The sequence below is a fragment of the Syngnathus scovelli genome, chromosome 3 (assembly GCF_024217435.2).
Source record: "Syngnathus scovelli strain Florida chromosome 3, RoL_Ssco_1.2, whole genome shotgun sequence".
Lineage (NCBI taxonomy): Eukaryota > Metazoa > Chordata > Actinopteri > Syngnathiformes > Syngnathidae > Syngnathus > Syngnathus scovelli.
Window position 1 is genome coordinate 11,180,057 of NC_090849.1, and position 25,073 is coordinate 11,205,129.

The following is a 25,073-nucleotide window of genomic DNA, read 5'->3' on the forward strand; positions in this document are numbered from 1 at the left end:
CTTTGGTTTGGCAGATGATGTGTGTAAACCAATAGTCACTGATGTCTCCGGCTCAGCCTCCTATGCTACATTAGTGAATGCGCCATAATGAAATTTCCCCCACCATTATACAAGCATTTTACAAAATATTGTATTAAAATATGCAGCAGCTGAGTAAATAAAGGGTCTGAGTCAAAACCTCAAACGGGGAAGTCAACTTTCACCGCAATCCTGTATTATATTGCCCATCATATTCAACGGATTAGTCCTAACCAGTAATGAGTTTGTTCTTTCACAAATTAGTATAAATTTGTAGTTTGTAAATATAATAGAATGAAGTCATACAATCACAGTCGAATCAGTAGACAAATTCCAGTTTATTAACAAGAGCAGTCGTGTTGGTACAAGGCAGGAGTTGGAGGGAAACTCCAGTGGTTGGAAACTTTATTAGCTTAAAACACTCAACTGTCAAACAGCTGTACGGCTGTGTTTTCCTTTTAGTTGTCCCTTAAATGATGGAAATAACAAAAACTATTTTAAAAAATGTGTAAAACACAGACCTCCTTATTGAAAGCTCACTTTACGAATAATTAAATTCATACACAGTACAAAACATGCATCCCATTATTATTCCACAACTATCAGTTTTACAGTGTACACTGACTACACAAATCCAACTGAGATCCAAACAATTTTTTTAAGCAACCTGTACACATCTGTCACAAATGCATGACATACGGGCTAGTCCTATTTTCACGACACTGAAAATCTTCCATTATTCTACAATAGATTTTTACACAAGGTACAAGATTCATCCTCTTCGCAATTGGGCTCTTTGAAACAGCCTGAGGTAAGCTTCAACACAAGATGTAGCTCAAGTTCAAAGGTAAAATCTAATTAAAATATGAGAATCATATACGAATGAACACCATAAACAAAGACAAAAAAAACCTGATGCTGCAGTCAGTTTGTTCACAGAATTTCTAGTAAACAGAACACTCAAAGTGGCAAAGTACTTTGTATCCCTTTGGCTGAGCAAATTCCCTAAATCAATCAGCAGAGGTTCAACCATTAAGTAGTGCAACACAAATCAAACAAAAATGAAACAATGACAATGTCGCCGAGAAGGCAAGTAGGGTGACAAGACCTTTCAGTGTTCCCTTTTCAGCTTGCGGCCTATGTCTACCTCGTCCAGCCCGGTGGCCGACCTGGACTGTTGAAGTTCTCGGAGCTGAGCGTGTGTGCGAGGCGGCTGCTTCTTCAACTTCCGCAGGTGAATGTCAATGGGGTCTAGTTCGGGCTCGGAAGCTGGAACAGGCAAGTAGCCGCCGTCCCTTGGCAAACACATACACCAGCCGGCACCGGCCAGGTCAAGCTCACTGTATTTGAACTCGAGCTTCTTCAGCTTGAAGTCCACCATGTCAACAGATTCGCTCATTTCAACCAGAAGGTTCCAGAAGACACAGCTCAGGATGATGCCAAGCAGCTGCAGGGAGATGCGCACGCAGGTTCAAACAAACACAGGCATGACATACCATAACCTATAGATATACTGTATTTTCCGGACTATAAATCGCATTTTGTTTATCATAGTTTGGCCGAGGGTGCAACTATAAGGGCGCACTAGGCCTGTGGAATAATTAGCGCCACCACTGACAATGAGTTCCATTCACTGACTTTCGGAGTCAGGAAATGTTTACAACACAGAGGACAGAGATTGGAACAGAGGACAAAGATTTTGATGGATTTAATGATTTGGAGTGACATGAATGGTTTGATAAACTTGTTATTTATGTTATAGTTGCGCAGCCAAATTTGCTGCAGTTCACTGTGATTGCCTCTTGTTAGGCTTACCTGTATGTCAATCAAGCGATGGGATTAAAGTGATTCGGTTTTGCTTCTTACTTGGTCCAGCAACCCCACTCATTTTGGCTGGTTATAAACTTTCATTAGTTTAAAAGAAAAAAGTGAGTGCGTGCGTTAATGTGTAACGTGTTGATTAGCTTCTTAGCTTTGGTGTCTATGTGCTGAGGTAAGGAGGGGGGGAGTCACTGTGACTGCCTCCCGATAGGCTTACATGTATGTCAATCAAGCGATTCTAGCCTATAGAATTTTTATTTTATTTTTTAAATGTCATGCAATCGACCAGTAGTAGCTTACTGACCACGGTTGCCGTAATGCTGAAAGCGATGCGACCTTGAATTTATTAGTCGTACTAAAACGTATTTAACATTTTGGCAGAGCACTGTGTACAACCAGTATGGATCAACAAATTCATCAATTGATCCATATATAAGGCGCTCTGCATTATAAGGCACACTGTGGTTTTTTGAGTAAATTTTAAGTTTTTAAGTGCGCCTTATAGTGCGGAAAATACGGTAGACCTTTTATAGCCACTGTATAACCGCTCAAGACAAACTGAATGAGAAATAAGACAAGCTTTGTTTAACAGAAACTGTTTCAGTGGTGTTTCACTCATGTCTGTTAATTTCTGATTTGCTTTTATTACGGTTAACATCGAAGTACAAGGCAAATAATAAATGAAAGGGTAACCTAGAAGAGGGGGAAAGAGTTTTCTTGCAGTAATCAAATCTAAGTGCAAATATTTCAACACATTTTTTCTTATTCTACATAAATCTCCATCCAGTTTTCAAAGAATCAGGCACCATGCCAAAGAAAAATACCTTCCATCAACTTTGGAACTCAACCATAAAGGAATTCTGCAAAAAAGCTTTAGACTTGAAGTTACCTGTGGCAGCCCGATGGCACAGCAGAGTGCGACAGTTATTCCAATGTTGTCACTCATCCAAAGGTTGACAGCGTGGATGCAGCCTCGCACGTGAATCTCCTCATGCAGGCTTTCACGCTGATGCACAGCAAAAAGACAACAAGAGTATACATTTTTTTAATTAAAATTAAACTGCTAAGTGCACAACTCAAAAAAGGTATTAGATTAAACTGCTAGGTGCACAACTCAAAAAGGTATTCTTTAAAAGATCCTTCATGCATACCTCCACACACAAAGTTTTAAAATGTTTAATATCAACTGACATGAAAATTGCCGTGTGACCTCAAAACCCCCCCAAAAAAGATGTTCTTGACAAATTGCTAGACCTTTTCTTCGAATATATTTACCATATTTTCAAATTGTCACGTTTCACAAGAACATTGCACGTCAGTTTAGAAAGAGGTATTCTAAAATGTGTCATTCTTGTCTAAATAGAATTGCATGTATTCCAGTAAACATTTAAACATTGCTTGTCTTTCCCACCTCTATTGCGTTCCCATAACCAAACTATTGTGTCAATGTCCTTCATTAACTGTGACGCGCAAACATCCTTAATGGCAGCCACACAATACTGCAATAGAATCGAAACAAATATCTCCAATTGCACATACCTGCCTATCCAGAGCCTTGGAACCGCACAGGGTGTTAATGACCTCTCCTAACTGTGGAAAAAAAACATAATGAGTGAGTCTGAAACTAGACACAAAATGTGGGGACATAATGCATCAGTGGCATGCTACTCTTACATGGGGGTGTTGGGGGAATAGAGAGAGGTTGGGCGCCCACGACACCTGCTTGCTAGAGCATGAACTTGTGTGCTAGAAAACAGCAGCCGTGATAGCTGAAAACCGATAATGGTGGCAATCTGGCCCATGTTCCACCTCTCTAATAAACGCTTCAATGTGTCTGAGCTTGTGAGTGTCAGACAGGCAACTGTTCCTTATTGCTTCAGCGTAGTTGCGCCACTTCCACAGTCCGTATCAGCGCTTTGAGGGGAGGAACAAGGATGATACCTGTCATTGAGAGCACAGAGGAGCCCCTCAAGGATTACCGCTTCATTTCAAGAGTGAAATGAAGGCTATATACCAGAACATGTCTGGCTGTACGATACGGACTTGGAAATAATTAAAGTCTCTTTTTACAGTGATAAAGTAGAAGCTATTTTGCTGCTATCTTCACCAATGGGAAATAAAGTGAAGGGGGAAAAAAGGCCTAACCAATATGAGGCCAATCATGCTGTGTATCATATCAATTGAGGATGTGAATGTTTCGACAAATGGTATCATAAGTTCAAGTTCGGTAGAAAATGACATTACAGAAAGCATTTAGGCTGTTAGGACCCTGAACTCGCTACCCCCTTCTGCGTAGCGTGCGGCACTGTTGCGCTATTTTCTGGACTGTCTGCTGTACGCTCACTTGCTCCTTTTTGCTCCTCTTATTTATTTATTGTTGTGTTATTTATTCATTATTTATTCAGCACGTTGTTGTTTACTTGTTTACTTGATTGTCTATTGTGGGCCATATCTTGTCACCGTGGGATAGGGGGGAACGTAATTTCGGTTTCTTTGTGTGTCTTTGGCATGTGGAGAAATTGACAATAAAGCTGACTTTGACTTTTGAAACAATACCTAATTTGTTGAGGCCTACACAGTACACACACAGTGTATAACTTTCTTACACTGAACATTTCTTTAGCAATATTGTATGTATCAATACACCTAAATCTCGATTTTATGCGGACTTTGGGGTCCAGAATTTGGTAATCGTGTTAAGCCCAATATATATAGCCCATTGTACAGAAACTCTTGGTTTTTTTTTTAGAAAGGTATGTTTTTAGGCAGCCAAAGGGGCCCTTTGTTATGTTAATTTAGGTCGGCATGTTGTTGGGCACCCGTTTGCTGTCCATCACCTTGAATTCTCCACACACATCGAAGTCAGTTGACATTTTCTTAAAAGAGAATCAATACGCAGATGACAATATCAGGTGGAATGAGTAAGTCATTTTGATGCTATGTGAATTGGATGGAAGAGAGAATAAAGCAGCCACTTATTCTACTACTGTGTCCGGCCACGCTCTTTGACATATGAGTGAGAACTTCCCTCTTTTCAAATCAAAAACAATCCTAGATATCCGTAACACTGCAATAAAGCAGTCATAAAAATCAAACAGTATCACTCAAACACCTTTACATTTGTCACAGATATTCATTAAATCGCTAGCGCTAGTCATTTAGCTTTGTACGGTCCTTATATCATCCATTTGAAATACTTGAAAATGTATTTATGACAAAAAATATTGGGATTCCGCGTTAGACAGAAAGTTGCGTGGAATCGAAGCGTGTAAAATCGAGGCTCACGTGTATGAACTATATTTGGTTCTTCGCAACTTGACAAATGATCTGTTCGTGACACCATGATTAGTGCAGCGGAGCCATATTGCATTCTGAAGACTGAAGGGCATTTAGCACTATTCGTAACGGCAGGTCAAGCTGTGATTAGCAAATTAAAGCACTAGTTTTCTATTTCCACTGACATGTTTTAGCCATGACTAGCATGAAAAGCCATAGACCCATCATAATTGACTATTACATTTCTGAATCATTAAACATTATTATAATGTATGCAAATTGTTGAACTCAGAAAAGGCCATCTGCTCTTTCCCCCAAACAATAGGCCCATTTGAAAATTAAAGACAAGATTGGATCTTCACTGTTGAGAAGCTGACATTCTGAGCATCTGTACACTTTTAAATTTAAAAAACAAATCCAAACATTTTATTGAATATCAAAAGTAATTGATTAATATGGGCGTTAGTTATTGATTAATCGTTTCACCTCAATTAATAATCATGCAATATTGTTATTATTATATATAATAAGAATATTTTTAGGTAGCCCAGACATGGTTGCATTGACCAACCCAACCATCGAGCTTACAGACGTACAAGACCATACTTGACAGGGCAGATGGCGAGTTATGCACAAAGATTGATTTTTGCATTACAGCGCTTTTGTCTTTTAGTATAATAAATACTGTATTGATCTGCAGAGGCGTAGAAACCACCTACCTAGCTGCTTGTCCCTTTCGACAGTCACTGTCATATTTCTCCTCTTAAAGCCCGGCGCACACAAGGCACCATTGGTGCTAATTGCCATCAGCCCTTGGCGCCACCCGCTCTTCATATTTTTTTTGAGCGACCAGTATCCAGCATGTTTGCTACTCCGCGCCAACCTCAAGAAAAAAACCCACACGTGGCTCTAATGGTGACGGCAACGAGTGCCAATGGCGCCTCCTGTGTGCTGGGTTTTATAATCACGGAGTCAACAGTTTGTCTTTTCAATGCTCACCAGTGGAGTCTCATGGGACGTGCTGATATCGTGTGTTTTCATGCAGGACCAGTTTTTGTTTGTAACTCTCATTTCAAAATATACAACCCTATGGCAGTTCGATGTAGGAGTAACACTCACCTCACGACGGACGCAGCAGGTATATGGAACTCCACATGCGAGTGGACCGGTACCATTACAGAAGTGGTATTGGTTGACTCCCCAGTCCTTATATTCATCTCCTCCGCAACATGAAAACTGGACCAAGCAACAATTTGGTGAGACTGACTTCTTTATGCATCCGATTTTGAAAAACTAATTGCTCAGTGTGTGATGGCAAATGAAATTTTAATGGAATAAAAGATGATAAAATCAAACTATTGGCTCAGACCTCTCTCAAACACTGAAGGACAACTCAAGTTCTCTAGCTGTATACATAGCATTGCCAAGTTGAAGCATTAATAGCACCAATACCATTTCAGCATTTAATACTCAAATAGAAAACGTAGGACAAATAGAAAATCCCACACTAACATGAATTGTCAAATGTTATGTAGTTATTAAAACATAGAACTCATACTCTTTGTGGCTAAATGACCCCTCATATCATTTATGAGAATTTAAGTAGGGGCAATAACATCCTGCTCTTGCCACTTAAATGTTGTTAGTCACCTGAATGTTGTCAGTCACTTAAATGTTGTAAAGAGTCTGAGATCAACTGGATTCAAATTCCTTGTTTGGCATGGACAAACTTGGCCAATAAAAGTTGATTGATTGATTGATTGATTGATTGATTGATTTATTTATTTCCAAGTTATGCACGATGGGTGTGCCAGAATCCTAGATGGATGAATCGCTGAGCCTTGAAAGTGCGCAAAAGACGCTAACTTAAATGCAAACGGGAGAATATGCCCCAATGCGAGTTGTATAAATGAGAAATATTGATGATGTTCAAGGGTGCTGTCATTTTGAAATTTTACCTGAGGATTCGTTTTGACTAGTGAGCGCTCAAGTAGCAGGATATGCAATATTTATTTAAATAAAAATAAAAAAAATAAACTCAAAACTTTTCAAAGCAACACTGGAAACAAGACAATTCTCTGATGCTGCTTTTCATCGTACTGTATAGTCTCTGTCTCGTTCCGTAAAATGCATTGAAAACATGCCCTTCAATATGCACTCAGTCATAAATCACTCCCATGTTCATCATTTACTTTCATACAGTAAATCCATAATTCTATATACCTTTTCTTGCACGTAATCCAAGATGTTTTTGAAGTCCAGGTCGTCGTAGTAATGTTTGATTCCCTCTCGTATGCTGCTTTGAAACAGGGAAGACGTCTGGAACCAATGGCACCATGAAAAGGTCAGTGAATGATGACAAATGACAAAAAGCCATCGTGAGCTCGTTGTGAAGAGACGTGATAATCAAACTTGCTGCCACCAGTTTACCTTCTTCTCAAAAATGAGAGCGATAATGAGGGCGACGGCCTGGAGAAGAAGCAACACACAGAGAACGCAGAGGAACTGTGGAGGCACAGAACAAGCATTAGTACACGGAACATCACTTTGCAAACATATTCAACAAACATACTGGCCACAAGGTACTCCTATGAATCTAATGAGATCCAGCAGGAGCTACATAATTTGAAAATAAAATACTCACTGAAATTGTCAGTGACATTAAATAACAATATGTTCGTTATTTTGGCTGTTTGCATTTGAAACTTTAAAACTGACACTGTAGAATTTTTGATACAGCTCTTGCATTTCAGATGAGTGTAGGCTCACAATTGGTAAACTGACAATTCATTTTGCATCTTTATTTTTTAATGCTACATCTACTGCATTTTGACATTTGTGATTTTGCATTAGTGGTAGTAATAGGTCAAACCTCTACATGTGATTGCTTAAACATAAGAATTTTTCAACATACGATTTGAAATTTGATCAAATATTTGATTCAACATCCGAAGTAATTCTCAACATATGACGTCATCATGGTTAGCCAGCTTGACGGCGGCATGTCGAGATGACATCATTTAGCATCCCAAGAAGGATAACGCAAACAATAGTAGTGGTGAAAAAAGGAAGGTGATGATTTCCTTTCAATTAACACAAGGAATCATAAGAACACCTGAGCGCGGAGTAGGTGTGTGTGATCTTGCGAAACAATATGGCCATAAAAACGTGTCAACAATTTCGATGATCATTAAGCAGAAGGAAACCCTCAAAGCGGTCAAGCCATCCAAGAGGAGCACCATCATTTTTAAACGTCGCAGCCCTGCCTTGGAAGAGATGGAACGGCTTTTGCTTGTAAGGACAAAGGACAAGTAGATTGCTGGCAAAACGATCACTGAAACGATCATGTGTGAGAAGGCCAACGCCATATATTGTCTTACATGTTATGTAAGTTGGATAAAATCAAAAAGTGATATATAGAAAAAAAATATATAAAACAAAAAATGAATAAGCTAATTTAGTTTGAACTTCAAATACTGTAAGTTACAGTAAGTTACGGAACGTATGTACATAGTATGTGTCGCTAAAGTACAGTGACAATCAAAACCCGCTTTTATTATTATTTCCCTGTAATGTATTTCTTTTTTTTTCTCTTATATAATGCATTTGTTTTATTGCTATGTGTAATTAGCTGTAGTATTTAAGGGGTCATTGTTGTTGTTTTTTGCTGTGGAACGAATTAAACGAATTAGAGTGTATTTCTATGGAAATATTTGATCCAACATACAACTATTTCAACGTATGAAGTAGGTCCTGGAATAAATTAAATTCATATGTAGAGGATTGACTGTACTGTTTGTAACGATGTTTTTGCCTGTGCTGTCTGGCTCTAAACCTCTGCTTATAACTGTGCAATAGAAAAGACACATACATGATTTATCTTTAACATTCTTACCATGTGCAGCAGGGTTTTGTTATCTCTGAGGGAGCCAACCATGCCCACAAGTGAGACTGTGAACATTACCAGACCCAGCAGGATCAGCACCACTGCAGGAGCCAGGAAGAGACCCTCTAGCGTTCGGTTTTTCTGCCTTTCCACCTCGGCGTACACCCCCACACAGAGCACACAGAGACCCACCAGCTGGACAAAAAGAAGAGGGTTTCTGTCATACTTTCAAGAATTACTCTACAATGTGCTGTTAGGATTGCAGCAAGAATTTCTTTGCTCTTTGAAAAAGTATTGCTGTCTCTGTATGTAATTTAGCAGCCAAACAGTGATGCATCTCAGGATTTTATACTGACATATTTGAAAAAATACAAAGAAATACTGTTTATGTCAAAAAACAATTAATGTGCATCATTAGATGACTGCAAAAAGGAACTTTCATACTAACAAAAATTCAGCCCTAACATAAATTAAAATCGAAAGGCTTGATGGGCTGAATTTAATTTGAATGCTTAGCTGTCTCTGTGAGTGTCATGTGATTGACAGTCAACCTTTCGGCTTAGGTTTCTCATGCATTGTAATATGCAAGCAAGAGTGCATGTTTTTGGAATCTCGGAGGAAACTTAAGCATCTGTAGAAAACCCACACAAGCAAAGAGAGAAGGTGCAGATGCCACGTTGGAAGGTTCAAAGAAAGATTCCACCCAACCCTTTGATTACGAGGCAAACGCGTGACATTTGGAATTCATGTCTTAAATGAAACATAATCTAAGGAGATGCCATGTTATAAATATACTGTAACGTGAACATTATCAAAATAACGCTGGTTAAAAATAACAATGATTGCGCATCCAATTTGTCACAGTTCTAGTAATAAAAATGTATTGCCACTTATTAAGACAGCCATTTAGATGTGTTCACAGCAACTATGCTTTTACTGTCTTGACCTTTACGATGTACAATGGACGAAAATACAATTATAGTTGCAACAACATGGGGCATCCATATCTTTAACACCAAACACTACAGTTTAACGCTTGGCTCACACTGCCTCCTTGTGCATGTGTGTTTAAGTTCATTCATACAGTAACACTTCATGTTACATAAAGTTTAGATCAACACAAAAAAAACAACAACAAAGGCTGAAATAGTTCTTTTAAAGGGTATATGGCGTATGAGTACTACATTAGTAGTTCTCAGTCTTTGCAACATTCCCAGCAATTAACTTCAAACATCGTGACAGATGTTACCTTCATTCAGAAGGTCTTTCAGACATAAACTTGTGACAACTTTGACATGGTAGAATGACAACCAATACCCACCACATATGATATTTTTTGCCAATCAATCTTTTCCTGAAATTGTCCAAACCTCAACAGGAGGGGCACGTTCCCTCATTCGAAGACGGGGAGGATATCCTCTGATCCACAACCTAGCATGTCGATGTAGTTGGAACGTTTCTTCCCCAGCTTGGGGCTCCTTGCTTTCCAGGGAGGTAACATTGCACATCCCTAGAGCCAGCTTCTGTAGTTCCGGAACGGACTGTCAAGGTCCCAGGCTTTATCCAAAGCCCAACTCACATTGCAACTGACCTCTATGTCCACTTCATCACAGCAGGTGAGACCATCAGAAAGAGGTCCCACGGTTTCCTTTCAGACTTAGCCAGGCCAGACATTTGCCTTTGAAACTCACCTCCTGGCTTGGCTCCAAAGTGCTACCCAGGTGACCCCCATCGAGAAAGATGGTTATTTTATTCATCATGGTGATCACTTGTCTGGTCCCTCATCTAGGACCGGTTTACCAAGTGTCACCCTGGGGAATAAAGCCCCAGACAACTTAGCTACGAGGATGATTGGAATACACAAGTTCGTCCACCACGTTAAGGTGATGGCTCACAGGAGTAATTTGTTAATGGAATTGATATTAAATTAAATGTACGATTCTGTCACACATGTAAAGGTGACATTGAACTACTCCTCTTTGTAATATTCTTTCACACACCCACACATTACCACCAACACTGTTGGTCTCCAAGGACAATAACATTTTACACTAGTTTAAGTCTAACAGGTTTAAACGTAATGGAAGGGTGTAACAATGGGGCCATGTTTCTGTCATGGACCAGCTCTGTAAAATGAGATAATTATCATTGAGTCCATTTGGTCAGGAAGTCATTTTTAGTAATCTTGTGTAGATGCATGATAATCAGGTACATTATCAGATGAAGAAATTGGGCAAAGTACAGGTAATGAGATAATCTTTATTTATTTATGTATCCTCAAGGAGCTGTCACTTTATTGTGGTAGAGGGATTTGTGCCTCCCAATTATACTAGAAGCAAAGTTGTCTGGGGCTTTATGCCCCTTGAAGGGTCACCCATGGAAAACAGGTCTAGAGCTGAAAGACCAGAGAGAGCATGGTTCAAAAGATCCTAATGATAATGATGAACCCTTAATGGAATTTTTCCTAGCTCGTACGTGGCTTGCCTCAAGGTTAGGCTCGTAAACAGGGACCTGGAGGTCGGGCGTCCACTCATGGGGCTCGGACAAGCTCAATGCATTCTCTGGGATGAACGGCAACAGTTGGATACACAGGCTGATTGTACTTTCTACCATCCAACAGAAGAACATTTGATTTCACTGTCATAAATAGGAGCCTTTCGATGACTACAATTCTTTTAAAACATATTAATACACAGTCAAGAATTAGCGATCCTGCACATCCTGGGTCATCCCCAAGGTCTCCTGCCGGTGAGACCCACCCCAGAACACCTCATTGGGGAGGCCTCCAGAAGGCATCCTAATAAGATGCCCAAGCCACCTCATCTGGCTCATGATGGAGGAGCAGCAGCACAACTCCAAGTCCCTCTCGAATGACAGAGCCCACACACCCTGCAGAGGAAACTCATTTCAGCCACTTGTATCCGGGATCCTGCACTTTCGGTCACGGCCCACAGTTCATGACCATAGATGAGGGTAGGAATGTAGAACAGTGAATCAAGATCTTTGCCTTTTGGCTCAGCTTCTTCACCGTAACTGGGCAATAATTCAATATCAACACGTATCGTGATTGATAGGCAATCAATAGAAAATGCCTGATGAAATATTTCTTATAAACAGAAAAAAATTCACAACGCAAACTCTGGCATTTGCATGTTGTCGGCAGCGTGTGTCTGCTACCAAAGATGAAGAAGATGCAAACTTGTTTTTTATTTATTCACAAACGGTACTTATCAAAGTGTGCTGTTTTACAAAATTAGGTAAATACATAGCTTGATATGAGTCAAAAGAAAGACAAAAATCAAACTTGAAATAAATTAAACATAACAAAATAACACCATTTAAACACAAAATGTACTTACCCATGGTAGAAGAGCTAAAGTACCTTAAATAATGTCCAAGAGCGCATCAATGTGAACAAAAGGCAAGTGTGCCAATTGCTTACAATATGCTCCCTATAAAGACATTTGTTATCACGTAAATTCAACTCTTCAGTCTCGCGTGTGCAGATTTTCAGGCACGTACAGGTCATACACTGCGGCCTGTGTCAATTGGTGTCCGTACGCCTCATCAGCCACTTGTTAATCGTGCATGGCTAATCTGAGAATCTTGACTTTTCCTCTTGTGTCAGTCTGAGTCGTGTGCATCGGCACATGTTCAGTTGATGTGTGTGGATCAGCTGCTGTGTGCGATCAATAGCAGTGACGCTCTGACGGCCGTGGTGTGTTTGAAGACTGACGGAGACCCCAGCATGTAGTTCGACAGTAAAACCTGGATTTATTGTGCATTTTACACTAACATAAAGAACACAGACAAGTCGTGCCACCTTCACTGTGATAACCACTCAGCTGCTGCCACAACAGCAGGGGGTCTTAAAATGTGACTTTATTCTTATTGTCACAAAGTTCATGGAGCTAGTTTAAAACAGTAAACACAGTTGATTCTTTTGGATTTTAATCACAATCAGCTCCAAAAGTTCATTCCTGACACTGTCTAATTGTTTAAAAACTTTCACTTACATTAGAAAAAAGAAATACAATTAAAAGCATCTACTTTTTTTCCACCTATACAACGAATTTTAATGTAGAACATGCACATGTTTAAGATTTGTGTTGGTGGTGTGTGATTTTCTGAATAAATGTGTTCCTTGAATGAGAAAAAGTTGGGAAACACTACTCTAGAGGTTATCTTTTGTGAAAATGCTTGCCACTTAAATAGTTAAGTAAATAGGGGGAGATATTTAGTCAGACCTCTGTACAATGCAACACAGTTCTATATCACTGAAATTCAACACATTAAGTACACGATTTAGTTAAACATTGTCGAGCCGAACAATGAAACAATAAAAATACAATTCAAAACGGCATTTTTTTTTTAAGAGCTCTTTTAGCAAAAGACCCCTGAACTAGTGTGTACACCCCTGATGTTGTGGCCTGCAACACTAAGCTTATTGAACAAACTTGTAACACAATTGTAAAATATAACACCACAGAGGCTAATTGTTGCATGATGTGCTATTACACAGTAGCTCATGTTTATTAGTATGAACTGGTTAGTGTGCAAATACCCCAAGCATGCACGTGCCGCTGTCATTTTTGTATCGGCAGAACAATAATTGATCCCTTTAAGAGGGTCCAACGCCCTGCACCACCGTGCTGTTCAATAGGCGGTGAACGAGGTGTGAAGCTACGACACCAAATTCCACGAGCATCAACTTTGTATGCTGTTCATACTGTGCATTACCCGACAATAAATGATATTGAAACGTTTCCCCCCTTTCCAAAAGGCAAGGGGTTGCAGTTGGAATATATGTAGTGAAACGTCATGTTTGCAGCTAGCTTGCATCCCTGTACTAAATCCCTTTAGAAAATGTAGCAACTTCAGTTGACATTAACAAAGAGTAAATATACAGAACGACATGCTTGTTGTTGATTCGTTATAGAGTTTAGAGAAACATGATCATATTTGCTACTCAATACAGCATCTTTAATCGCTATTACAGCATTTTATACCTGTCATACAGCACTCAAGCCGCCTATCAATAGGGTCCTTGGTTTCATAGAAAGCAGGGATACAATTGAATAGTGTGGCCAAATGAGAGGCAGTAATACTTATTAGTGTATGCCGAATATTATGTTGATCCATCCTAATGTTTTAGCATATCCAATTATTGGTCTTGAATTGCATAATGATGCATGTATAGACTGGAGTTTAAATTCAGGTATTCTTAAACGAAGTCTGGGTGTGTCTCTGGGTGTTCGCGTTTACAATTTAAGACCCACTTTAACGTCATTATTTTATTAATCGCAGGTGAATTAAATAAGAATAAATACAACTTACCGAAAACAGCATCGAATAGATATTCAGGGTAAATTTGATGAAGTAATAGAAGTGATTGCTTTTCCTCAATTCAGAATAGGGAGGCATGGCCGCTTGTGTTGTTGAAGCTAGCTAGGTAGCACGCTCACTACCTTTCGTTTAGTTCCCGAATTCCTTAATTACCGATTATAAAAACAAATGGACCAAATTACACCGCTATAAACATGTTCAAGAAGTGAACGTTTCTTTTCTTCTTTTCAAAATGTATTAGATGTCATTTCGCAGACGATTGAAACGAAACTACTTCCGTGCAACCGGCTCCTATACGCTTTGTTTTGACTTCATCCTTAAAGGGCCAGTGCACCAATGCTGTTCTACAATACAGGCTATTTTCGTGATATAATGTTTGCTATTGTGTTTGCTAATTGTATTAGATGGCTAATCGATGTAGAAAACCCTTGTGCATGGAATACACTAAATTGTCTGGGTGACCCCAAACCTCTGAACGATAGTGTATATAGTCAAGCCTGAAATTATTCATACCCCACGGGTGACTATCTTTGTGACAGGGATAGGCCAACAGTCGAGCCCGAAATTATTATTAATTATTAATAATTTTGCATTTGACTGTACATTCGCACACACAAAGACATTCATACGCAGTATATATATATATCACAGCACACTCTTTTTAAGTTTCATAAATAGGTAGACAACTGGGAAGAAAACAAAATCAAAATGTCAGTATGCATCCAATATCGAATATAGTATTTTGGTGCGAACAAAAACATCAGTCATATTACAGGAACTGGATTACTTTTCAGCCACTGTGCAAAACTAATCCCTAGCGCTCTTGCTTCAAGTTACACCAGTTGTTGCCACCGCTTGTTAGATATATTTGGCATGCTCATGACTGACGTATTTACAAATGGGTTTATGCCGTCTCAAAGCTGGCCATGTGTCAGGTTCACCCCCAAGAGATTATCAGTGTGGAGTTGTTTTTCTTTTCAGATTTGTTTATATCCTGAGGTCACTGCTTTTCCTATCTTATTATTCTGAATCTACAATCAATACTGGACTTGCATTGGTACATTTACATGCACGGTATTATTTCAGATTCAAAGTGCCATTAGTTAGACCTTCATAACTATGTCAATAAAATTACAGTTGGCACTTTATTTTATTTTATTTTTATATTTTTATTTGTTTTATATTTTTATTTTTCCCTTTAGGTTCTAAGGTTTGGGCTTCCTGAATAGATTTTGGATGGCTTGGGTTTTCTGCCAATACATCAGTTTACCCCTACGTTCTTATCGCAATGTTTCATTCATAGTAAATTTGTTTCTATGTTTTGTATGCTGTTCACCGCCAAACCTAATGTAAATGAAAATATGTCCATCCGTCCATTTTCTGAATCACTTTTCCTGACAAAGGTCGCTGGTTTGCTGGAGCCTATCCCAGCTGACCAGTCATTCACTCAACCATTCACTCCTTTGTTGGATTTTGTCCACAATTTAGGGAGCGCGTTATCTGCGCCTCACGGCAAAAGCCATTGCCAATCACCTGTTATCCAATTTACTCACTGCGTGCTCGTTTGATTTCTTCAGATTTAGGAAAATGCTAAGACACTGAAGCAGAAATTAGACTTACACAGGTTGGTTGAGTTCAATCACAATTCTTGTTCAAAAAGCTCTGTTTTCAGGAAAGTACAATACAGCGCTGGCCCCTTCAAGAGCAGAAAGTCTCCATTCAGAAAAGGCAATGTTCAAGGTTCTTTGATCAGCTTATATTAAATTGCGCATTGTGGGCCGAGATTGATGGGTGATGAGTCTTTGGGGTGGGGCAAGTTCGCCATGGGAGTGGGTGCTGGTTATGGGCGATTCGGTGTGCGTGGGGGGCTGTTGTCTTCCATCCCGTCGTTCGGCCATGGCGATCATCTTTGGCCGAGTCCTTGGCTGGCTCCCTCTGGCACCTGCTGGTTTTATCTCCACGTGACCTTCCTGTGAACATTCTTCTCCAATCTTGGACATACGTTGTCGTACCTCATTCTTTCTTTGTTAGGCAAAATATTTCCCTCTGTGCAGAGCACAGTAGTAATCAGTAGTAATCAAAAACTGGCGTCTAGCATTAGTCAAAACATAAGATACAATCAAGTAGTGAAGCGTCAAGACGACTCTGGCCGTGTCCATGATTTAGAGAAAAACATCAGGCATGCATTATACAGTTCCTTAAGGGTCATTAAGCAAACACCAATTTGCATGATCTAAAAATTAGATATTGCGGTTGTGGATTCAGTTTGCGTGAATTTGAAATACATTTTAGGAATTCCTGTTTAACTTAAATATGTCCCTGGACCTTCCTAAAAGTATTCTAATGTCCCTTTAAGTTTACATACTATGTAAATGTTTTATCATCATTTGTATCTTTTGCCCATTTTTCTATTTTTACCCATTTTTGTTTTTCCTCATCCCTCTCATCTGCTTGCAGTCCTTGCATGCACTTTCGTCCACACATCCATTAAGCTCCGCCGAGCCTTAATGGGCTTAGTGCATAGAGCAGATGCTGTTATCGCAATAATACCAGCAGAAACCTACCAACAGAAACCTATCAGACATAAAATAAAAAGTTCTGACCTTGACTTGGTCTAAGTTTAAGTTCTGTTCACTGACTTTGACGACCTTTGCATGATTCTGCATGCCAAACGCCATCATAGTGCTTTTCGACACATTCTTGTTGTCCATGCCCAAGGATACATTTACTCATCTGTGGGCCCAAGTCAAACACAGTCACAGACTCTAGACATCTAACATTTTGAATATTAATGTTTATCATCTATTAAAAAGTGTAAATTTGTTATGCTAAATAAAATCCTTAAATGTTTTCTATGGATTATTGCCTATCAACTGTATCATCTCACCTGTATCAAAGTACTAACTGTACTTAATAAGAACAATAGTTCATATTTGAAGGGGAAATCAGGTCAAATATTTCTTTACAACAATGTTTTATGTGGCCCCACTAGTCTAAACATGGTATTTGTATTGATTTTACATTTGTATAATTTGAGTTGGGCAACAAAATTTAATTTTTATCAGTCTCAAGGGGCAGCCTTTTTGTCACTTGCTGTTGACATCCCAGTGCCTAAGGGCTCATCTTGCGAATGTCAAATGACCAAACCTAGGTAATAAATGAGCCGTTATTGGTCGTTACCTGAGCCCTCATAATAAAGTTACTTGCATGGTAGCATGTGTTGCTACCTCCATATTTTTTTTACAGATGTTACCTTTTGAACTTGGCAATGATAATGATCCAGATGATCCTTTTGTCCCAGAGGAGACGACGTCCATGATTTCCAAAAGCAATTTGAAAGGTGGACTTGCCAAACCACAGCACAATTTTCCAAATTGCCTCAGTCCATCTCAGATGAACCCAGAGACAACAGCGTTCCTGGGTGATGTTGATATATGCATTTGCAGATGTAGCGGCAAAGTCGTAGCGTTCCTGATCCCACGTGGCAATACATTTGACACAATGATGCCTGCTTTTAATTAATTATTATAGTTCGTACATAATTAAATCCCTTAATTACTGAAATTGTACATTAAGAAACCGCTGAAGTATTTCTTCTAGCATTTTTTCACAAAGTGGTGAACTACTAGGCTACTGTGCTGCTTCAAGCCATACACGTTTAAGTGATGACTTCATTAAAGTGTCACAATATTTTCTCCTTTGCTTTTCGGTGAAAGCGACATCTTGCACATGCACTGGGACACATTATCAATGATGGAACACGAGGTCGAAGGAGGTTTGGGTTTAAATGAAATATTGTGTTACCATCAACCATAGAGCCCGGAACATGAGCAGAAAGCCAGCTCTGATATTCAATCACTGGAAATGCATAGCTAGCCGCCCAAAGAAATTAGTTACCAGACAAATTGTCTGCAAGTGTTCCTGTAACTTTTGAAAAGTCAGACACTCTCTGGTTCAAGTGTTTCCATACATTTTTAAAGTTCTGTTTCAATCCATTTAATTTTCCTCTGAATGACATTTTCTGACATTATCAGGGGACATTGAGGCTGCATCCTCAGTGTGACTGAAACATAAAAGTGCATGACACTGCAGTTGCTTGATGTGAATATGAATGTGTCTGTGCCGCACATTGATTTTAATCAGACACAACATTCCAATTGTCGTCAATTCCTTGCCCAGGTTTTAATAGTATTGGCAAAGTGTCCCACAGTTAGGAGATGGTGATGTGAAATGACGCTATTTCATTAAAATTCAGCTATTTCATCTAAATAGCTGTACTCTAACTGTGGAATCTATATTAACTCTTTAAACCCCTTAAGATTGCTGGCAATTGCACTTTTGTTTTCCTCATAGGTCAGTTAGACAATTGGCCATCAATATTTGCACTTCCTACCAATCATCAATGTACTGAGAGGCACATATGTAACAAATTTAAAGGATTTCCCAGGATTCAAAATAATGGAACTAAAGTGGACAAGTTGTTGATTCACAACTTGAATTGTGCTCAGCAATAACCTTTGAAAGGTCAAGTGAAACACGTTTTCCTTTGAAGCTTCTCCTGTATTATAGTTTGTTCTGGGAGAACAGTTCCTGATGACAGATGGAGGCAAATGTCTTAAATTTACAAGAAACTAGAAGCATGCTGATTGAGCTGGACGATATCATCAGCAGAAGTAAACAACTTCATTATAATAAGACACTTCAACACCACCTGAGACTAAACAGTATTTTTTCATTATTATTTGTGATTGGATCCATCCATGCTCTTAAATTACATACTGTAGAATCACACAAGAGTTTTTGATGATGTCATACTTTTTTGCAAACATTTTCTTTCCTTGCGTTAATTGATGTATTTGTAGCATTTTTATTCAATATTCATTAGGCCATTCGGGTTTTGAAACAGGGGTGTCCGAACCGAGAGCCGCTGTCCTGCATGTTTAGATGTCGCGATGATCAGGATCGTTTTCAGTCTTCTTCGAAGCTTGCTAACGAACACTTGGAGGTCAGAGGGGAGAAGTTCTAAAACAAACATGAGATTATTTGCAGACTTTTTTGATGCTTATAATAACGCATTACAACTATTGTTTATCATTAAGAATATTAATATAGTATACCATATAGTATATACGTATAGTATCACAAGATTATGTATAAATAAATATAAATATAAATATAAATATAAATATAAATATAGTATAGTATAGTATAGTATAGTATAGTATAGTATAGTATAGTATAGTATAGTATAGTATAGTGCTGTTACAACATCCAAGTACACCATACTAAAATATATTTCTGAAAGGATAAAGTGTAAAGTGAGTGGGGGGAAAACATAAGCAGAGTAAACAAAGAAATCATAAAGTAGCGCCAATAAACCAGTTTGAATTTAAAAAAAAATCTTAACTCTAAACGTTTTAAGACAGTGTAATGGCTCATAGAAGATGTAATGGACATCATCTGTGTCTTCATGAAAAATGACACTCATTGAAAATGCAAATTTATCATGATAATTACCTATATTTATATAGCACCATTCATACAAGTTCACATTTGTGAGTTTTCAACATATACAGTTCAAAATATAAGAAAAACTTTTTTTTTTTACCTTTAAGTGTTCTATTTTTGCTCTCGCTGTGCATACATGCATGAAAGTAGCATGCTTAGCTTTCATTGACACAAACCATGCTTGCCTGGCTGTCTGAAGACAACAATGTCTATCTTCTAGCATATCTCATAATCATTCATCAACAATGTTTTAGCATGTTTGTCTCATTTGAACGAAGACAGTGGCATCGGTCACAAACGTATATGAAGATAGATGATGACAGAAAATTGCCTCGAGTGTTTAATTGCATTTGAGAAAATATAAATACATTTATACCCCTGCAATTTTGCAAATGGAATGCAAACTAAAGAGCCTGTTTTCAGCATCTCCCCACCACCTCTCAAATTAATTCGTCACAAATGTTTTCAGCGTCTCCCCACCATCTCTAATAAATTAATTCCCAAGAAGTTCTCTCTCACTGATAAACATGTTATTGTGTTCCTCTGTGGTCAGATGAAAATTAATCATATTTGACTGTCTCTCATTTTACCTGTCAGCAAGACTTTGCTCAATTAATTTGGTGGTGAAATAGCTTGTTTTATCTTGTAGTGAGAGCAAGAATCATGTATAGGCAAAAAAAAAAAACATTTACTTCATACACGCACACACACACACACAGACACACGCGCACACACACACACACACACACACACACACACACACACACACACACACACACACACACACACACACACACACTAGTTTGATACGCATTTCTGAAATAAAAAACATGTTCAAAAATGGGCTTCACTGATGGTATTGTTAGGGCCTGATCTATTTAATTATTATTTATCGTGCTTTAAAAAATATTAGCGGGCTGTTACGGAATGATTATATGTTTCTAAATATTTGCCAGCGTACAGTTCACATTTATAATCACTACTACAACATTGCTCATCATACAAATTGTTGTCCTATCACTGGCAAGTTTACTTTTTAAAAGACTCCCAAGCTCTTTTGTGCTTAACCTGGTGTCCACGAGCACCATGTTAGTGACCCCTGGTTTAGATAGTTATTGAAAATATAACTACCGTATTTGCTGGTGTATTGGTCGACCTTTTTCGATCCAAAATCGACCGAAAAAAATCGACCTCGACTTATACACCGAGTCATAAAATTTAACTTCGTATTCATCGCTTCAAATGTGATGGTAACCAAGGCCATTTCTCATGCATCTCATTGTGCGTTGCACTTAGAAAATTTGAACCGGGCGGCGTGCGCAAGCTCGCCGGCCGCTGGAAGTCCAATGAGGCGCCGCGATCTCCTCCGCGGTGCTTATAAACAGCCGATCCGCTCGGCGGGGGCTATTTTCGGCCACTTGGCTCGTGCGCACGGCCTCCCGGATGTGCCGGGCGGGTGCGCGAGCTCGCCGGCCGCTGGAAGTCCAATGAGGCGCCGCGATCTCCTCCGCGGTGCTTATAAACAGCCGATCCGCTCGGCGGGGGCTATTTTCGGCCACTTGGCTCGTGCGCACGGCCTCCCGGATGTGCCGGGCGGGTGCGCGAGCTCGCCGGCCGCTGGAAGTCCAATGAGGCGCCGCAATCTCCTCCGCGGTGCTTATAAAGTGCCGATCCGCTCGGCTTGGAGCTATTTCCGGCCTCCCGTTGGTGCCGGGCGGCGTGCGCGAGCTCGCCGGCCGCTGGAAGTCGAATGAGGCGCCGCGATCTCCTCCGCGGTGCTTATAAAGTGCCGATCCGCTCGGCTTGGAGCTATTTCCGGCCTCCCGTTGGTGCCGGGCGGCGTGCGCGAGCTCGCCGGCCGCGATCTCCTCCGCGGTGCTTATAAACAGCCGCATGCGCACGGCCTCCCGGAATTTGAACACATTTCGTCAATAAATTTCGCATATTGAATTTTGAAGTTTAATATAATGCAACAATTGAGCTCGACTTATACAAAGGATATATCATAAAATCGTAAATTTCCGTCGAATTTTAGGGGGTCGACTTATACACCGAGTCGACCTGTACACCGGCAAATACGGTACTTGAAGAATGAAACAAAAGAACTGTAACTACTGTTCTTTTCAACACACATTATATAGGTCCTGGCCAGAGAACCATGGTGAACTCCAGAGATATTAAATATTATATATTAGATATATTAGATTAATTTCAACATTTGAGGCAACAGACATGATCAGGACACTGAAATGGAATTTCACAATTTATACCTAATCTTGTGATTCAGTGAAATAAGGCTTTGTGTTCCTGCTACTCCAAGACAAAATCTGTGAGTCAACATTCAACCTTCACCATCTAAATCCATGCAACGGTAATTAAAGACTCTTTACTTCCCACAGGCCTCATGCAGATTTAACATGCTGAACAGGATGTTCCAGCCACATGTACCAATTTCAAATTTCTGTCCACAATGAGTCGTGCCAATCCTTATTATGTGGACTGGTATCACATTACAGAGCTACACTCCGATACGCACTTCGGAGCAATTGGCATATTATTAATCAGTTTATATTTTGTAGACTCGGGACGAGATAGTGTGGTGTCACCGCAACTGCTGTTTTGTTGTTTGTTGTTTGACAGTTACATACCAGCTTGTGGGGGGAGTTTATCCCCGCTTCATACTCATGTAGAGAGCAGGTGTTTGACATAAAAGTGGCCAATGACAATGTACAATTTCATGTTTACATTCTTTCCAAACTCTGTCAACGAAGCCCAGCTGGACAATATCAATATCAATGCCATTTTTTCTTTAGTTACTTCACTGCGAGCCTGTCACACAGCTACGACGGCCATCAAAGGGGATTTGTTCACTTGTTGGATAAGGGAGCAAGCATGGATACGAATGCTCAGATTAGCTTCACTCTAACTAGCAAATAGGACAACACATGCATATGGATTTAAAACTGGACCAAAACAATAACTACCGTATTTTCCGGACTATAAGGCGCACCTTCAATGAATGACCCATTTTAAAACTGTGTCCTTATATAAGGCGCACCGGACTATAAAACGCACCATTAATGCATCATGTCAGATTTTTAATCCAAATCAAATCATTCTCTGTTTCATCTTTTTTATTTCAACTTTAGATGCAACAAATTACTTTATAATCACAAAATAATTGATTTCATGACACAATGCGTTGGGCCAGTTTAAATTTAGGAATTTGGTCCATATATAAGGCGCACTGGACTATAAGGCGCACTGTCTGAGTTTTTAGAAAATTTTAGGTTTTTAGGTGTGCCTTATAGTCCAGAAAATACGGTAGTTCAGATAATCTGTTGATGGGTGGAAGGGGATCTGCTGACCAATGTATGGCAAGGGATCATCAAGATTTAAATAAGTTATTTTAACCTAAAACTAACACATACGATTCAGGCAGACGGCCGCCGGCATAGACATCAATACAAAGGCAGGTATTGATGTCTATGCTGTGTTGCGGTGTTGAAGAGGCAGTTCTGCGATGGTCTTTTTGCTAAAGGCCTGATTATAAAATGACGCACGTGCCTTGTATCATAGCTCTGTGTCTGATGTTTGTAACAATACATTACGCGTGAAACTCGCTGAAGAATTCAATGAGTTATAATGAACACGAACACTAGCTGTTGTATATCTATGGCCTCAAAAACTACCTCCCAAGAAGAAGCATGCTAGCTAACCCATCGTTTAGTGCAAGAACTATTTATCATGAAGATGCTTATTTGTATGTAACAAATGCGATTGTGTTTCAGAAAAAAATAAACATGAGCACTAATGATGTCTATTATGAATGTGATTTGTATCTTGCCATATGTAATGACAGATGAGCTGGCACTAAGCAATCGTTTTGTACAGGATTGTTAATCAACACACATCAATTTCAAAGCCGAATGATTATCCGTGACAGTTAATATGACAGTTAACAAACTTGACTAATCATACTGTGCATATTCATTGGGTCAAAACTTGTGTTACACTCGCTGCATTTTGAAGACATACAGTGTCATCAGGAATCCATTTGCTAAACTCTGGTGAGTTTGTTCACCACCTCTCAATTTGCCACTGCATTGACCCCTGAGAAAATAGAATCAGCTCAGAAGCAAAGTGCTAATAAAATGGATAGGGCAGCATCAACTATGAAACCAGTTTTACTCCCTGCGGACACATATGGACACCATTATTAAACGGCGCATATACATCCACAAATTTCTTTCCCTCAGGGAAATAATCCAGACACATATCAACTTTGCCAGCGACGCACTGCACGGACCACTCTCCTCACTCTTTTAAATTAAAGTGTAAAAAAATCTCAAGTTACTATATGTCCAATTCATTTTTACTGTTATCTTCTTGTTTTGTCACATTGTTTACTTCTGTCAAAACTACGGTGCATATCATTGTGTCTCACAACCTCATCTTCCTGTTTATCTCATTAGTGATTTTGTCTTGTTTTCTAAATGTTTGTTCAAAATAATTTTTAAAATATCAGCCCACTTCAGTTTTTCATACTTTTCTCTGGCTTGTTCAGAAAAGTACACTGCTTCACCTAAAGGATACAGCCAGACAGTTTTTATTGTATGTACTTGGGGTCATTATGGACAAGTGAGCTGGAGCTTATCCCGATGGACTTTGGGCGAGAGGCTGGGTAAAAACCTTGACTAGTCGTCAGTTCATCCCTGGGCAGTGGGTACATAATCATTAATCATTCGCAACAGGGACGCACTGAGCCCAGAATTCAGGCCAGGAATTTGAGATGGTGATCTGGTCATGGGGTTTTTTGTTCCATTGCCTTCCTTTTCCATCCTCTACCCCACTAAATGCACTTCTTCCTCTTCGTCGTCATTCTTTAAAAAACAGCACCACATCTTCATGTCACGATTGGGGTCACCCATCCTCTCAATCACGTCTCTGCGAGTGACCTTCATAGCTGATGTTGTTGTTGATGATGATAATAATAATTACAATCATAATTATTAAGTTCTTAATTTACAAAAGCAACCCATGTATGAAAAGGCCAGATATAAATCATGCACGCATGCACACACAGACACACACACAGACACACACACACACACACACACACACACACACACACACACGCACACACGCACACACGCACACACACATTACATTTTTTTCCCTCATCTTATTTTTTTCTGCACCAACCAGTTCCTTCTCA

General features: G+C 39.4%; 1 protein-coding gene across 1 annotated transcript; it reads right to left on the bottom strand.

Annotated features, from left to right (window-relative positions):
- Positions 1-337: 337 nt before the first annotated feature.
- zgc:110329 (uncharacterized protein LOC550500 homolog) lies at positions 338-14,674 on the bottom strand. Its single transcript, XM_049763718.1, has 8 exons — positions 14,339-14,674; positions 9,011-9,196; positions 7,546-7,620; positions 7,339-7,434; positions 6,235-6,351; positions 3,379-3,429; positions 2,729-2,845; positions 338-1,465 (listed from the first exon to the last, which is right to left on the bottom strand). The coding sequence occupies exons 1-8, from the start codon at positions 14,423-14,425 to the stop codon at positions 1,130-1,132; spliced, it is 1,065 nt and encodes a 354-aa protein (XP_049619675.1). The 5' UTR covers positions 14,426-14,674; the 3' UTR covers positions 338-1,129.
- Positions 14,675-25,073: the final 10,399 nt, after the last annotated feature.

Excerpts from the sequence above, each read along its gene's own strand:
- zgc:110329 (XM_049763718.1), bottom strand. The coding sequence starts at position 14,425 with ATGCCTCCCTATTCTGAATTGAGGAAAAGCAATCACTTCTATTACTTC. Across the intron at positions 6,352-7,338 it reads TGGATTACGTGCAAGAAAAG|TTTTCATGTTGCGGAGGAGA; the intron begins GTATATAGAATT and ends TGCTTGGTCCAG. Across the intron at positions 1,466-2,728 it reads GTGCCATCGGGCTGCCACAG|CTGCTTGGCATCATCCTGAG; the intron begins GTAACTTCAAGT and ends ATCTCCCTGCAG.